The sequence below is a fragment of the Canis lupus genome, chromosome 15 (assembly GCF_011100685.1).
Source record: "Canis lupus familiaris isolate Mischka breed German Shepherd chromosome 15, alternate assembly UU_Cfam_GSD_1.0, whole genome shotgun sequence".
Lineage (NCBI taxonomy): Eukaryota > Metazoa > Chordata > Mammalia > Carnivora > Canidae > Canis > Canis lupus.
Genome location: NC_049236.1, coordinates 36,698,539 through 36,714,792, shown reverse-complemented (window position 1 = coordinate 36,714,792; position 16,254 = coordinate 36,698,539). Strand labels below are relative to the sequence as shown.

The following is a 16,254-nucleotide window of genomic DNA, read 5'->3' as shown; positions in this document are numbered from 1 at the left end:
CAGCATCAAGACCATTCTAGAACAGTTCAGCACACAAGGCACAAAAGAAGTGAAAAATCAGAACTGAAGGAACCTGCCTTGAAAACCAGACCTCTTTTTCTATTCTCCTACACTAATTAAAATGGAAAGAGACACACAGAGTTATGCAGAAAGCAGTGATTCAGTATGGGTTAGGTCTGTGCATTCGCTATCAAACCTGTCAGTTGGAGCCATTTAACTTCGTATAGATGGGATGAGCACTGGATGTTATACTATATGTTGGCAAATTGAATTTAAATTTTTAAAAATCAGTGTAGATGTAATAACTGTGGCTTATTCTCGATCTTAAGTTGATTTTTATATAGAATTAAGTTGGCCAGTCCTGGTCCTCCTGACCAGAGTGAACATCCAGATAAATCTTATCTAGATACAATATCACATCGATAGGTGGCTGCTAGAATCCTGGGACAGACAGGAGATCGATGTGAGTAAAGACTAGAAGCAAAATCACAGTCTAATATGCCACCACAATAACTGCCATAATCAACCATCACTATAAACAAGGCCTTGGGTCAGAGCCAAGGGCAATAGTCCTGAAAAGGAAGTAAACTTGTTGGACAATAGACCACAGGGAAGAGGGTCTCCCAATCATCCCAGCCTGGAATGTTCAATGTATTACCAAAACATGGGGCTTATACCAAAACATATATTGTTATAATAATGGAAAGATTATTTTTTACCCTGAGTTTTTTTTTTGTTTTTTGTTTTTTTTTTAATTTTTATTTATTCATGATAGGCACACAGTGAGAGAGAGAGAGGCAGAGACACAGGCAGAGGGAGAAGCAGGCTCCATGCACCGGGAGCCTGACGTGGGATTTGATCCCGGATCTCCAGGATCACGCCCTGGGCCAAAGGCAGGCGCCAAACCGCTGCGCCACCCAAGGATCCCTTACCCTGAGTTTTGATCATTTCTCAAGCTTAGCTGTATAGCTTCAAATAAACTCTCAAGTTGCGAACTTGGAGATTTCTCTTCCATCAATATTTGACGTTCTATTTTGCCTGAAAGAATAAAAAATATATATATACAAAAATGGTTTTTCCTTTTTCTATCTTTTAGAACTTCAGAATAAATATTTCACACTGGAACTTCAGAAAACTGGATGTGCTGTCCTTTTTGCCCATTTGTCTGTTGTTTTTGCTGTAAGGTCAGCTAATAGTGAAAGAAAGATCTTTTGCTTCCTTCCCCAGGAGTCTCCAGGCTCACCTTGCCTTTAGTCATCAACATTGAGTCAAAGCCTCCTTTGGCTTTCCGGACACAAATGTTCTTACCATCTTATTTTTCTCTCTATTTCCTTACTTTGTACCCTCCTTTCTTCCGGTAGGGCTCATTCCCTTTATCTATATCCATGTCCTCTTTCCTTTGTCTAGTATTGCAGATGTCATAGAAAACATTTCCCTTAAAACAAGTTCTAGAAAGTCAAGGAACATTTGAAAACAATCACAAATTATGCAAATGCATTAGTGCTCACACAGCTCTCAGACCTCAGGGTAAGCTGCAGCCTTCACTGGAATGGCACTTCTGTAGCCAAATGGGCAAGAAAGGGAAAACTTTTATCACTATAAAAGGATTTGCAATTTTCATGCAGCATGTGAATAGGGCACAGAGCCTCCCATTGTGAAGTTCACATCTGGGCACTATCATTAAGTAGCTGCTGATCTGGAGAAATTTACATAACCAGATTACATCATTTTCTTCCCCTGTCAATGAGGATTGGCCATGTCTACCCTGTAGAGCTGTTGTAAGAATTAGCAACATGAGACGTTAAAACACAGATTTCTACAGAGCCTTGCATCTAGTAGATGATCAATAAACGACAGCAATCATCATCATCACTCTTTTCATGGCTAAAATAGCCACAATAAAATGTATGAATGTATTATGCAAATATGTATTGTATATAAGTTATAAATATAGATGTGGGGATCCCTGGGTGGCGCAGCGGTTTGGCGCCTGCCTTTGGCCCAGGGCGCGATCCTGGAGACCCGGGATCGAATCCCACGTCGGGCTCCCGGTGCATGGAGCCTGCTTCTCCCTCTGCCTATGTCTCTGCCTCTCTCTCTCTCTCTGTGACTATCATAAATAAATAAAAATTAAAAAAATAAAATAAATAAATAAATAAATAAATAAATATAGATGTGCTATGGCTATTTAATTTAAATGAATATGTATCTTTTATAGAAATTAACTAAAATGCCTAGCTAAGGAATGAAATCATACATAAAAAATGTCTTCCAAGCATTAAGAAATATTATTCATAACTAAATGGCTGATGATGACATTTTTGAGCCAAACATGAAATTTTGCAAAAGGAGGGTCAGTTGTAATTATAAAATAAACTAAGAAGCAGTACTCCCCCCCCCCCACTTTCTTGGTATAAACTTAAAATAAGCAGTGTTCTCTTTATTCCAAACTGAGTCTGGCAGAGGTACCAATGTCTTTGTCATCAGTAAGCCCTATGTAAAATTGACACTTTTTATAGTCACTGACCAGATTTTCAAGAAGCCTTTTGTTAATAGGAAAAAAAAATCCATAAACTTTATCATAGTTCTGACCCCAAGTACATCTTACCTTTCTGAAAAAGAATTTCGGCTTCCACCTCATGTTCTTCTGTTGCTGATATCTTACAGAGCTTCAGTGCTATTTCAAAAAGACGAAGGGCAGGAAACCACTTCGAGGGATCCTTCTTTTTACTGGCATAATATACTTGTTTGGCCAGTGTATGTCCTACAGGGAATAAGTTGTTCATAACAAGCCTCCAAGTTATCAGAACTCTCACACAGTGAGTTCTATTAAGAACTCTGGTAGTCTTTTTAGCATCTAAGAAATATTTTCTTAAAACTCAATACCCAAATATCTCAACAAACTATAACAGTGGCCCTTTGAAACTTTATCTTTGAAAAATTTCAACATTTTCTCATTTTTAAAATGAAGGATAATTTCTCAAGTCTCAGTTCTAAAATTTCATTATGTTCTACAAAACAACTGTGTTCCTAAGATGAGGTTGTTAGCAGGGTAACATCTGGAAGTTTTTGAGGTTTTATATTGTTCCCAATAAAAATTTGCATATATTAATAGGCAGTAATTTTGTTTCTATTCAGCTCTCTTAGTGGTTGCTTGCTATGCATATTTTGTCATTGCAACTAGATGGCAAAAGCCATTTGGATAAGGGCCATGTGCTATACTTCTTGTGTGGTCCCATCAGCACTTAACATAATGAAGATCTGTTGTATTATTAAAGAGGCATTAAATTTAATCTGTGTGCCCTCACAGACAGACAGACAGACAGACAGACAGACATATCTATTCAGCAAACATTTTCTGAGTTCTGGGTAAAATGAGAGGCACTGGGAAAAAAAATGAGAAAAGAGAAAAATAAGAGGTCAGGTTTATTAAGTGCTTCCTACAATTCAGTTCCATCCCAAAGACTTAAGCATTATCTCATGTAATCCTCCCAATTCTGACCAGATTTCATTAGTACACTCACTTTACAGAGGAGAAAGCAGTGGCAGTGAGGTTTAAGTATTTTGCTCAAAGTCATGTGACTAGAAGTAGCAGGGCTGTGATCAGAACCAAGGCAAGTCTGGCTCCAAGGCCCACACTCTTAAAATATGACAAGAGTCAGATTATGGAGCTTAGTGTTTAATGGGGAATGAGAATGGCCTGAGAGGCATTTAAAATACTGTGTTGTCAACTGAGTGGCAGGGAAAGCACAGGGCGATGTGGTAGCAGGTTACACTCAAGGGGCCTTTCTCTAGACCCAAGAGAGGTTAGGGAAGCCTTCCCAGAGAATGTGGCCATTGGAACTGGCAGCTGAAGATTGCCTTATCTTATGGTAATTTTAAACAAGGAAAATGTTAGGATAAAGAGTAGAAAGTAGGGATCCCTGGGTGGCGCAGCGGTTTAGCGCCTGCCTTTGGCCCAGGGTGCGATCCTGGAGACCTGGGATCGAATTCCACATTGGGCTCCCAGTGCATGGAGCCTGCTTCTCCCTCTGCCTGTGTCTCTGCCTCTCTCTCTCTCTCTCTCTCTCTCTGTGTGTGACTATCATAAATAAATAAAAATTAAAAAAAAAGAGTAGAGGGATCCCTGGGTGGCGCAGTGGTTTGGCGCCTGCCTTTGGCCCAGGGCGCGATCCTGGAGACCCGGGATCGAATCCCACGTCAGGCTCCCGGTGCATGGAGCCTGCTTCTCCCTCTGCCTGTGTCTCTGCCTCTCTCTCTCTCTCTCTCTCTGTGACTATCATAAATAAAAAAAAAAAAAAAAAAAAAAAAATTAAAAAAAAAAAAAAGAGTAGAAGGCAATGGGGAAAAATACTTATCAATAGGAAAGTTTAACCTGCACAGTAGAGAAATACAGATAGGTAGTGTAGGACTGCAGAATGATACAGATGCTGGGTTCCAGCTGAAGTAAGTGCTGGGTCCATGCCATGTCATTTGAGGCCTTGAACAAATCCCAACATGCCTCTGGGTCTTGAATGTCTTCGTCTGAAAAATGAGGCAGTAGAAGCAGAAAATATCTAGGGTCCCTTTGGGTTCAGAAATTTTTCAATTCCAAAATGCTATGCCCTACAAAGAGTTCTCAAGAAACCTAGAACTTTTTGTAAGTTTTTAGTTGAGGAATGAACAGACGGATGGTGGAAACAGTGCCTCTCTCTCTCTCTCTCTCACTCTCTTTCCTCCAGGAAGAAGTCAAGAAGTCAAGGAGCCTTTACTCTGAACCTACTCTGCAGGTTAACAGCACACTGGTGAGAAAAAATGGAGATGAAGAAACTGAGCCTTGCTTCAAGGGTGCTCCCAAGAGAGCAAGGAAGCCAGGCACGGAACAGTGAGACTCACTAGTGTCTATACAGCTATCAAGTAGGTACCCTTCTAACAAGGCACACATTTGCATCACCTCACAACAAGCCAGTAAGATTGCTACTTTTCTTATTCACCTTTTACAAGAGAGGAAACTGAAGCACAGAGGAGTTAAAATGCTCTGCTCAAGGAAACCAGACCAGAAATCTTTCTCCAGAGTCCCTGCTCTTCATCCCAACAATGGCCAATTATGAATAGATCCCAGGCAAGCATATGCTAACATCATTTGTCCAATACAATCTCATATTCCAACACATCTCCCATTTTTATGCGTCTCACTGTTTCAAATTATACTATAGCTGTTTATTAATATAAGATAATAAGATCAAGTATCTTCATGTAATTTAGGCACATGTATATATATATATGTACCATATATGGAATATATACATGCATAATAAAGTATCAATAAAAGCACTTGAATTGTCTTCTAGATTTTTGTTAAAATTAGAAACAGACTTGTTTCAGAAATCACCAAGACTTTTCTTTCTCTCTCCCCCTAACTGGATAACAGGCTTTCTGAGGGTAGAGATCGTGACTGGCTTCCTCATATCCTTACTCCCTAGCATCATTCTTGCAACTTTCTTCACTCCTATTATACAATCAATCAGTAATCTACTTTTCCATCTTATCATAAAGCTTAAGGTATAGTGATTAATGGGAAAAATAATCCCGAACAACCATGATGTTTATCTTTGGTCTTACAAAAACAATCTCAAAATGCCTTTTTCTGTCAGAGGCTCTCACAAAGAAAAAACAATTATTTAAGGGGCTCTATTCTTGTGATGCAATCTGTATGCCCACTATAAAAGAAAACTGTCGAGAAAGCATCAAATCAGATGATTTTATGCTTCATAATATTGAAGTGCTCCTGTTTCCAATAAACATAAACTCTGTGAAAAAGAAGTTGTGAAACTGATGTTGTTTTGACAGAAAAGCTGCTTTTGGTTTTGTTTTTTAAGTCTGTATTTAATATAATATAACAGAAAACAAGCTGTTCTGCCTCAAGTGAGTCTAAAAAACAGTGGCACCATTGTCACTGAGTAGTGACACATCTTCAAGAGTAGGAAGTCATGAAAGTAGAGAATATATTTGATTTAACACAATCCATACAATTTAACACAGTCTGTACTTAAAGTTCTTGTAGAAATCAAATATACTGATAAAGCAACAAATTGTGGACTAAAAATGCACAAAAATAGCTCTCATGGGATCAGATTGCTAGAGGGAACGCCAGAGGTCAGTCAGCCCAGCCGAATTTCATAAATAAGGAAACTCAATAATGTAGAGGTGATGCAATTTACTCCCCCTAATAGCAAAATTCATATCGATGATGATGATAAATTACAAAATAATAATAATCAATAATTATGAGAGGGAGGAGCAGAGGAACATTAAGGAGAGGATTCTGGACAGATGATGGTTTGACCACACCTCTGTTGCCCTCCCTTCTCCATTCTAGTCTCTCCTGAGCTGAGCAGCTGCTGGTACCAGAGGCACATGGGGCTCAGGAGATAAAGGGTAATGTTTTAAAATGTAGGTTTTATTACTATTCAGGTGTGATGAGGTCAACAGGCCAGGTGACAAGTACCACTGAAAAGATAGTTTATTACTCACACTTGTGGGTAAGGGCAGGGGAGAGGATGGGGAACACCACAGCCATAGAGAAAAGCACAAAAGTCAGTCAGGAGATTGAGGGAGCAAGAAGAAAATGTGGATAAAAACCTTTACTCTGGATTTTGTAGGAGGGGGTGATTATGTTGTAAGCAGGCTAAGAGGTTTAGGATTGGCTAGTCTAAATAATTTCAGTGGGCTCTGCCAGTAGTCTGATACCTGTCCCCAGGGTGATCACGGCAGAAAAATAGTGGCTCAGCATTATCAGAGCCCAGCAATGGATAATAAAGGAGCTCAATAAAGGTTCAGAGAATGGCCTCTGGAATAGTTTGTATTTAAGAAGCATGTTTACAGGACAGTGGCTTGCTAAGCTCTAGGAGCTGGCCATCTTATCTATGGAAATCTCTTAAACATGTCTTTCATAAAACTGACCACAATTTATAATTACATACCTATACAAAATTCATTACCGTACATAAGCTTTCTATATCCTCATTGATTTTTTGTCTGGTAGTTATCAAATATACATTCTATTTTATAGAATATTTATCTTATTAAATTTTATAAATGTTTATAAAACTTTAGAAATATTTTATAAGTGTTAAAAGATTTTATACAATATTTATATATAATATGTATTTCATGGTTTGTTTACTTGCTTATTTCTGTCTCCCACACTAAGATCAGGGACTATATCCATTTAATCTCTAGTAACTTTCCAGAACCTCACAGAGAGTCTGGCACATGGTAAATAATCAAAAACTATTTGTTAAAATAAATGGAGCCTGGGTATTCATAAATATTGCTCCATTTGAGTGCATTCCTATGATAACCCTCCTAAAAATAAAAATTTTTCTTCAGTGACTTGAGTGTAATATACGTTTAAGTGTTCTTACCAATTCTCATTTTTGTTTTGGCCAATAACATGACATGAGGAAGATAAATATTTTTCAAAGGCTGTAATGGGCTTGCATAGTCCATATTTGATAAGGGAAATTCCATGGTTTCTCCAAAAGTTAGCATCTGTAAAAGGAACATTATAGTTAGTAACTAGCTAACGTGGTTTGGAATAAGAAGACAGAAAGGTAAGTTGCTAAGTCTTGAGGACACAAAATCATGCTCACCTGTTCAATAAGAATGTTGTGAGACTGAGTCAACAAATTTAATTTTTCTGTTTTTAAAGGAGTTTCCTTGAATTTCTCGGCTTTTGTTAAGTCATCCAGCAAAAGCATGCTTCTCACCAGAGTTAAATGAGATCGAGGAGAAATAAATTCACTTTCTTCAAGCAAATGTATTATAGCCTATTAAAATAAAATTATTCCTTTTGATAGTCCCATTTCCAATTCACTGAAGCAAGAGCTGGCCAAACTATCATGCATTCAGCACCTAATGGAATTTAAAATTCTCTCCTTTTGTTCTAACCAGAATCAGTAGGTAAATATCAACGTGAATGAAGTTTCCTTCCTACCTCAAGGTTTGTTATGATGTCTGCCTTTAAATGCTTTTCTTGTAAGCCAATGATGATAGCTTGCATTAAGAATTCAGCCTGTAGCTCCGTGTCACCTGCACTTTTTGCCTCCTCGCACACTTCTTTGATGAGGCTGACGTAATCTATCATATCGTTTTCTAAAGTAAATAATGCAGTTATTTAAAATACACTGGGAAAGTAGGAAATTACATATACATAACTCTCCCAAAATCCATCACAAGAATATTGCATAATATAGAAAAACAGGAAGATATAAATTTGGAAAACAGACTCTACATGAAACATTAAAAATAAATGTGTTGCAATTTGGGAGAAAGTACTTTTGGTTATTGCAGTGCTGTAAAAGTAATGACACTACATGGAAAAATTTAATGTAGACGATAGATACAGATGGGTGGACAGATTTACAAATAGATAATTATTATAATCACTATAAGAACTAACATGTATATGTGGGCAGGCTATGATCTTAAACTTTATAAATTTAACACATTTAAGACTGACAATAACCCTATGAAGTAGGTACAATTTTTTTCCATTTTAACTGAAGAGGAAACTGAGGCATAGGGGATTAAGAGACTTGGCCAAGATCACACAGGGAGAAAGTAGTGGACCGAACATTTGAATCCAAATCAAGTACCTGGAGCCAGAACCTATGCTGGGGACCCCTATGCTATGCTGCCTTCCTAAATGACAGGAAGACCTGCACATTAGTATTTTGAAGTCTCCTTGCCTGTTTTGCATACATCAGAAACACATAAGCCATTTTCAGTAATACAAGGAATTACTGAAATGATTAGTCTTATTTAATGACATGAATTTCTTATTCTGGAAACAGATCAAGCTATAAAGTTAGAAAATATTAATGTTATAATAATAAAATGTATCTCATTAAAACCTCCATTACCTAAGTAAAATTAATTTTTCTGAAAACTTTAAGAAAATAGGATATTTGTACCTGTCACCATCCCAATGCCATGAACCTGTGCAACAAATGCAGTCACCAATGCTAAGCGGCACCTCAACCACAGATGAATGTTGAAATATTCTCGAGAACTTAGGGAAACAGGATCTAAAAATTCATTATCATCTTTATTTTCAGTAGCCTAAACGACATGAGAATGACGGTTATCTTGCCGTTTAATAACGTTAAAGTTCTAGCCTAATGCTAAATGTAAGAGAAGCATGTGATATCATTTAATACTATTAAATTTTTAATTTTGGAAATCTGTCTTGCACATTCTATAAAATATAAAAACTACACACACAAAACAAAATCATTCACAATCCCACTATTCTCTATTAATATTTGGTATACTGGTTTTCAGCTTTTTTTTTTTAAGATTTTATTTATTTATTCACAAGAGACACAGAGAGAGAGAGAGAGAGAGGCAGAGACACAGGCAGAGGGAGAAGCAGGCTCCATGCGTGGAGCCTGACGTGGGACTGGATCCCGGGTCTCCAGGATCACACCCTGGACTGAAGGTGGCGCTAAACCACTGAGCCACCTAGGCTGCCCTCAGCTTTTCTTTCTCTTTCTATACCCATTGTAGAAAATACTTTTGCAGTTCATCGTAAATTATATTATCAGTGGTGTTTGTGTCTTCAAAAATTTTGTAAATATTTTAACAGCTGAAAAATAATAAATAATATGAGCTAATATTTTTTTAGTACTTATTACATTCTGTGTTGAATGCTTTATACATGTTATTTTATTCAATCCTCCCAAAGAGCCAAAGAGGAATTACTCTTATTTCTGTTTTACAGATGCGAGAAAGGAGATCTAGGAAGACCTAGGAAGGTTAAATATTTGCTTAAATTCCATTACATTTTGGCAGAGGTGGGATTCAAACTTGTGTTCTTCTGAATTTAGAGCCCCCAGTCTTAATCTAATGTGCCGCATGCTGCTCAGGTTCCGAACATGTATTATAACTGATTTCCCATCTTCATTACTGCACTTTACAAAGGGGTGGCCAATGTCCAGAGCTCCTGAGAGTGAAGGACAAAGGGAGGTTTTTTTTCAAGGGGGGGAGCAGATCCCATTTTAGACATCTGGGAACTTTAAAATCATCTAGAACAATGCCCATTTGTTCTAGGAATTTCCTGCTATGCATCTCTGACAGCTCAACCAATTAGCAGCATCTAATCTCAAGGAGTGGCCATTAGGATTTGTGGGAGGCTGGAATGTGGATAGAAGGTGGGAAGCACAGAAGAGGGTGAGCCAGCCCTAGGGAACAGAGTAAGAAGTGAACAGAGGCCTTGAGGCAACATGATAACTAGTATGAGCATGCCAAGTACTCAAGGAGCCTAGGATTTAGATTAGCAATACAGGAAAAAATGCCTATCCACATACCTTAATCTCTCAGCGCCTACATTTCCTGTTACTATTGAAAAGCCACATCACACTTAATCTAAATCAGGATTTTTCAACCTCAGCACTACTGATAGTTGTGGAGGACTGTCCTGTGTATTGTATGTTTAGCAGCATCCCTGATCTCTAAGCACTAGATGCCAGTAGCACCCTGTCCAGTTTTAACAACTAAAATGTCTCCACATGTTGCCAAATAATCTCTGGGAGGCAAAATAGCCCCCAATTGACAACAATTCCTCCAAGTCAATTTTTGAAATAGACTGCTTTTTAGCATTTTTATTGCTTTTAATATAGTAGGAAATGAGTTTCTATTTAGGATAATTAGTTTTGCTTATTTGTAATGACACTAGATATTAGTAATTTTATTAGTCTTTTATTAAAATAATGAACAAGGATTCTATGTGATGAATCTTTATCTTTTAATCCTAAACAATTCTTTATTATTAAATTACTTGGTCTTATCAAACTCCAATAAAATTTCAAAAAATTTGTGACACCAGTTAAACAGATTTCAGAGCTTAAATGTGGAAGAATCTAACTATGAGAAATCCAAGGTAGGAAATACTGTCATACTGGTGATGCTACTGAAGGAATAAATTCAAAAGTGAAATGAAGAACAGAATAAAGCAAAACAATTTTACTTGCTAAAGAAATCAGATCTAGAATATTGGAATGATGTATCTGGAGGGACCTTCGTGATTATTACATTCAATTCTATCAGTTCACAAATGAGATTTAAATTAAAAATTAAAATTTTTAATTAAAAATTTTTTTAAGTTTCAGGGACTTGCATAAATGGGGCTTCAACATTTACCTTTTTACTCTGAATTCAATGTTTTTTCTACTTTACCCCTTTGTTTTATACAAATAGACAATTTCCTAGCATGCCAATAGTTTTTACATAGTAAACACTGTAAAGATAAATATTAAATTTATACATACAGAAGCTCCTGGAGAGACGGAATTCTCTGTGTCATCTTGTACTACCTTCTTTTTAAAAAGTTTTGAGTCCTGGAGAAGTCTAAGTGTAGAAAATACTATTGCAGCACTAAAATAGAAAATATATTTTAAATCTTATTAGTCCTGACAATCTCATTAATAAAATGAGCACATATGCATTTCATATGTATCAGAATGTGGTTTTTGAGGTTATAGAATTTTGTTACTTAAAGCTATACACTTGGAGACTCTTAAGCTAAATTATTGCTTAATCGGTGTCTAGCAATACCAGAAGGCAAATGTACGAAATTATGAAAACAGAAGCGAGGATACAGGAATTCTCCTGACTTACTGTTGGTCTGTACATAAGTTTGTCCTCACTTTAAACCTTCATATGCTTCTCAACTCTGTAGAATGATAAATCTGTAACTGCTGTCACACTTCTTCAAAATATCTTAATAATATATATCGAGAGACAACTTCTTTTGAATATCTACTACAAAATGAAATTCAAAATGCAGAACAATCTATCTTCCTGAAGATATTTTGTAGCATTATTTTATAACATGTGAAGACTGGATGAAAGCCAGATAGACAATACACCCATCTAACTAAGTCCCCACTTGAATAGCTTAATAAACAATCACTTTGAACATGTGTTATCGGGTGAATTGTGTCCTCTCAAAAAAAAGTGGGGGTGCCTGGGTGGCACAATTGGTTAAATGTCTAACTCTTGATTTGGACTCAGGTCATGAACCCAGGGACATGAGATTGAGCCCCACTTCAGGATCCCCACTCAGCGCAGAGTTTGCTTAAGATTATCTCTCTCTCTTTTCTCCTCTGACCCTTGCCTACCCCCTGTTCCTGCTCTCTCTCAAATAAATTAATTAAATCTTAAAAAAAAAAAAAAAAGTATGTTGATGTCCTAACCCTCAGTACCTCAGAATGGTAGTAATCTGAAATAATTAAGTTTAAATAAGTCATTAGTGTGGACAGTATTCTAATAGGACTGCTGTTCCTATAAAAAGGGAAGATTTGGACAGAGAGACAGATATACACAGAGGGAAGATGACGTGAGGACACACAGGGAGAAGACAGCCACATGATTGGAATGGTGCCTCTACAAGTCAAGGAATGCCAAGGATTATGGGCAAATGCCAGAAGCTACAAGAAGCAAGAAAGGCTTCTCCTCTAGAGCCCTTCAGATAGAACATGGCCCTGTTGACACTTGGATTTTGGAGCATTGACTCCAGAACCACAAGACAATAAAACTCTGTTGCTTTAAGCCACCCAGTTTTTGGTGCTTGGTTATGGCAGCTGTGGGAAACTAATAAAATATATTAATAGCAGATCCCCCGGCTTTTGCCTCCTACACCAAACCCACTCCACTTCCCTCGTCTTCCATCCCAGAGGCAGAGTCCAGAATCACCATTGCTACTCATACTCTATGTTCAATCCATCAACAAGTTCTGTCAGCTTCACCTTCAAAATATGGTACCATTCAGCAGCCCCTCACCTCCTCCAGTGCTAGCACCTTCGTCCAAGCCACTATCATTTCCAAGCAGCATAAATGGGAGTTTCTTGACTGCCCTCTCACCTTGGCTCTTTTTTTCTCCACATAGCAGCCACAGCAATCTCTTCAAGAGGTAAATCAGATTCTACCACTTCCCTCCACATATGTTCCAGAGGCCTCCCATGTCCCTGGACTGTGCGCAGTACATTTCTTCCTGTGGGTCAGTTACTGAGGTTTTAAGCCTAGTATATGATCAGCTTTACACATGTCCATGGATGCTTGTGAGAAGGTATGGTCTGTTTGTAGGCTCCCAGAGTGTGTACATATGCTCAACTTTTAAATTATATTTTTAAATTCCCTTCTTTTTTGTCTACATGCTGTATTACAAGCTGATAACATGGGGTACCTGGGTGGCTCAGTAGGTTAAGCGTCGGCCTTCAGCTTGGGTCATGATCCCAGGGTCCTGGGATGGAGCTCCAAGTCAGGCTCTCTGCAGAGTCAGATCATGATCCTAGAGTCCCAGGATTGAGCCCTACATCAGGCTCCCTGCTCATTTGGGAGTCTGCCTCTCCCTCTCCTTCTGCCACTCACCCTGCTCATGCTCTCTCTCTCTCTCTCAATTAAATGAAATCTTGAATGAATGAATGAATGAATGCTGGAAACATGGTGCTAACACACAGAGGTCCACAGAGGTTTCTCTGTCCACAGAGGTTTTCTCTTTTTTTTTTCCTCCACAATCCTTTAAAAGAAGAATTAACTGGTATTTACTGAGTGTTTACCACCTGTCAGGTTCTCTGTTACCTGCTTTGTGGGACTTAATTTACTTAATCTCCACCACAAACCTACAAGTAGATTCTATTATCATCATTATTTTATAGATTAGGAAATAGAAATGTTAAGTGACTTGCCTAAGATGACACAGCTAGAAAGAAGAGGCAGGATTAGAACTCAGTAGCCTAATCTAACCCACTTAACTGCTGCCTATGGCATAGCCTCCGTCTTTCGTTTATTTTGGTACAGTGTTCCTCAGTGCCGTGTTTGTGACCACTATACAGTCTTTCTTGACCACACCTTTTATCAACATAAAGGTCCTCTCTGCCTTGCATTCTACTTTGCAGACTTCATGAAATTGAATCATTCTAAGGATAAAATGTATTTATTCTTTCACTTGCTCAAAAATACATACTGAGTACTTTCTACGGGCAAGGAACAAATCTAGAGGCTGTGGATACAGTCGCTGTCCTCATGGAGTTGACATTCTGGTAAGAGTGGGGTGTGACTTAGCACGTAGGAGTGCTTAGCAGATAGATGACGCTCGGTGCACACTAGCTGCTCTCATCTCATGTATTGAGTAGGCCAGGGTATATGGGAGGAGCTAAACTGATTTTTTTTTCCAAATTAGTAACCAGAATAGAAAGCTTCCTGCTAATTATTGAATTTTAAATTCCCAAGATACTGCTGAGTCATTAAAATGGTTTAGATACTGGTAGAATAATTTCTAAGGTATGATTTGTGTTGTATGATCTTACGGGTTTTTATTAAAATAAAACTAAAAAACAAACAAGCAAGAAAACAACAAAAATTGTAATGCAGATTGAGTATGTATATGGGAATGCAATTTCCTCTCCCTGACACCCTTCCCCACTCCAGGGTACACACCCGTTTCTAAAGGCCCCTTATTTCCTGCGCAGCTTCAGAGGCTAGCAGAGGATGGCTCCGGGAGGGCCTGGGAAGAAGGAAGTGGTACCCACCCCATCCTCCTGATTCTGAAGGCTAAATTCTGACTGCAAGAGAAATGAGGTCTGAGGTTTAGAATCTTGCTAACCCAAAAACTTAATGAATAAAATATAAACATGCTAGTATGTCCTAATCCACCCGGTACTGCGTAGGTGCACAATGGAAAATTCTAGTTTCTGCACTTCATCACAGAGACAGAAAGTGCAGGAGGATTACTCACTCTAAACACTCTAAAATCCCCAAGGAAGGAAGTTTCATTCCGACACAAAATTAAAAGGCTCAAATGTTATCCCATTTAGACAATAAATTAAATATAAAGGAGAACAGAAAGGAACTTAATAACAACAACAAAAAAGAGAGATAGGACTCTGAGAGAGGCAGCCCTAAAAGAAGGAGAAATACAGTTTGAATAACTTTGATCCCATTTATTTCTTATTAACATTCATGACAAAAATGGTCAGTTTGTTCTCATAAAATCCATGCGGCTCACTCTACCTGTCACCCTAGGGAATGTGCCTTTCAATTTCCTTGACACATAATTTTATTAGAAGTATCATAAAATGTCAAGCTAACCATCATTTGGGAAAGGGACTGTCCAAAACTCTCAGCCGCGCCCAAACAGAAGCTCATGGGGGGTAAAGTTCACATAAGAAAAACTCATTCATCTTGACAGTAGGCGTCCCTACATGACAACTCTGCTGCAAAAAGGCAATAACATCAAAGTTTCTGCAGGTTTTGTCCCAAGGGTCGGATTCATGTATTTAAAATAGGAGTGATTCTGATACAGTTGCACATTATTTGCATATGTCTATCTGGTTTTCAAGTTAAAATTCTATGATGACACTCCTTTCTGAAGCAATTTTCTAATTTCTAGTTTCTTGTTTCCTTTTTTCCTCTCAGAAAAAAAAAATCACTCATGTTTTCCATGAGTGTAAGACATGTAGAGGGCTGGGAAAAGAAGGAAGGTAAAAGACAAGAAATATATTCTAGGGCTGCTGTTGCTCTCTGAAATAGCATGGAGAAAAGAGTTCCATATTCTTCTACAGGAAATCATATAGCCATATATTTTAAACAAAGAGAAGGAGACAATGTATTTCTATATATACATATATTTTCTATTAAGAAATCACATAGTAAAAGTTCCTTCTCCTCAAACTTCAAAAGGGAAAATGTTACATTGATGCTAAGCCTATTTACCATCAATCAACTTCCACTGTATTCTTAAAGATAGCTACAAATGTAACAATACTCTAAATCAGTGTGTCCCAACCTTTTTTTTCTCTCAGCACTCACATTTAAGGCATACCCTTAAAAAAATTAAGAATCCTCAAAGTTCCATTAACACTTATCATATTAGGACTTTAACTTCATTACTATTTATTAATTGATTTTAGAATAAAAACAATAAACCCATTACATGTTCACATCAATAATGCATTTTTATGAAAACATCTGTATTTCCTAAAACAAAAAAAAAATAGTGAGAAGAATGCCATTATTTTGCATTTTTTGCAAATCTCTTTAATGTCTGGCTTAATAAGAGAAAATCTATTTAACAGAAGACTTTCATATCTGCTTCTACAGTCTGTTGTGACATATTGTTTTGACTGAAGTATATGAAGAAGACTAGGCCTCACAGAGATAGCTGCTGGAGATGGAGTATTTTTAATATCCTTTTAAAATAATTATGACTAT

The 16,254-nt window shown here is 37.6% G+C and overlaps 1 protein-coding gene across 15 annotated transcripts in view; it reads right to left on the bottom strand.

The window, feature by feature from the left end:
* Positions 1-16,254, bottom strand: part of CFAP54 (cilia and flagella associated protein 54) — a 297,401-nt gene that overhangs the window by 84,363 nt on the left and 196,784 nt on the right. For 14 of the 15 annotated variants that reach the window (XR_005370580.1, XR_005370581.1, XR_005370582.1 and 11 more), the window contains 7 exons: positions 11,313-11,418; positions 8,958-9,105; positions 7,979-8,136; positions 7,635-7,811; positions 7,407-7,533; positions 2,609-2,764; positions 933-1,038 (listed from right to left, as the gene is read on the bottom strand). Coding sequence is in view for 11 of the 15 variants with exons in the window: in XM_038558716.1 (XP_038414644.1) it covers positions 933-1,038; positions 2,609-2,764; positions 7,407-7,533; positions 7,635-7,811; positions 7,979-8,136; positions 8,958-9,105; positions 11,313-11,418 (978 nt within the window). In the remaining 4 variants the exon portion in view is untranslated. The remainder of the gene's footprint in view (positions 1-932; positions 1,039-2,608; positions 2,765-7,406; positions 7,534-7,634; positions 7,812-7,978; positions 8,137-8,957; positions 9,106-11,312; positions 11,419-16,254) is intronic. The other variant, XR_005370583.1, reaches the window with a different exon arrangement.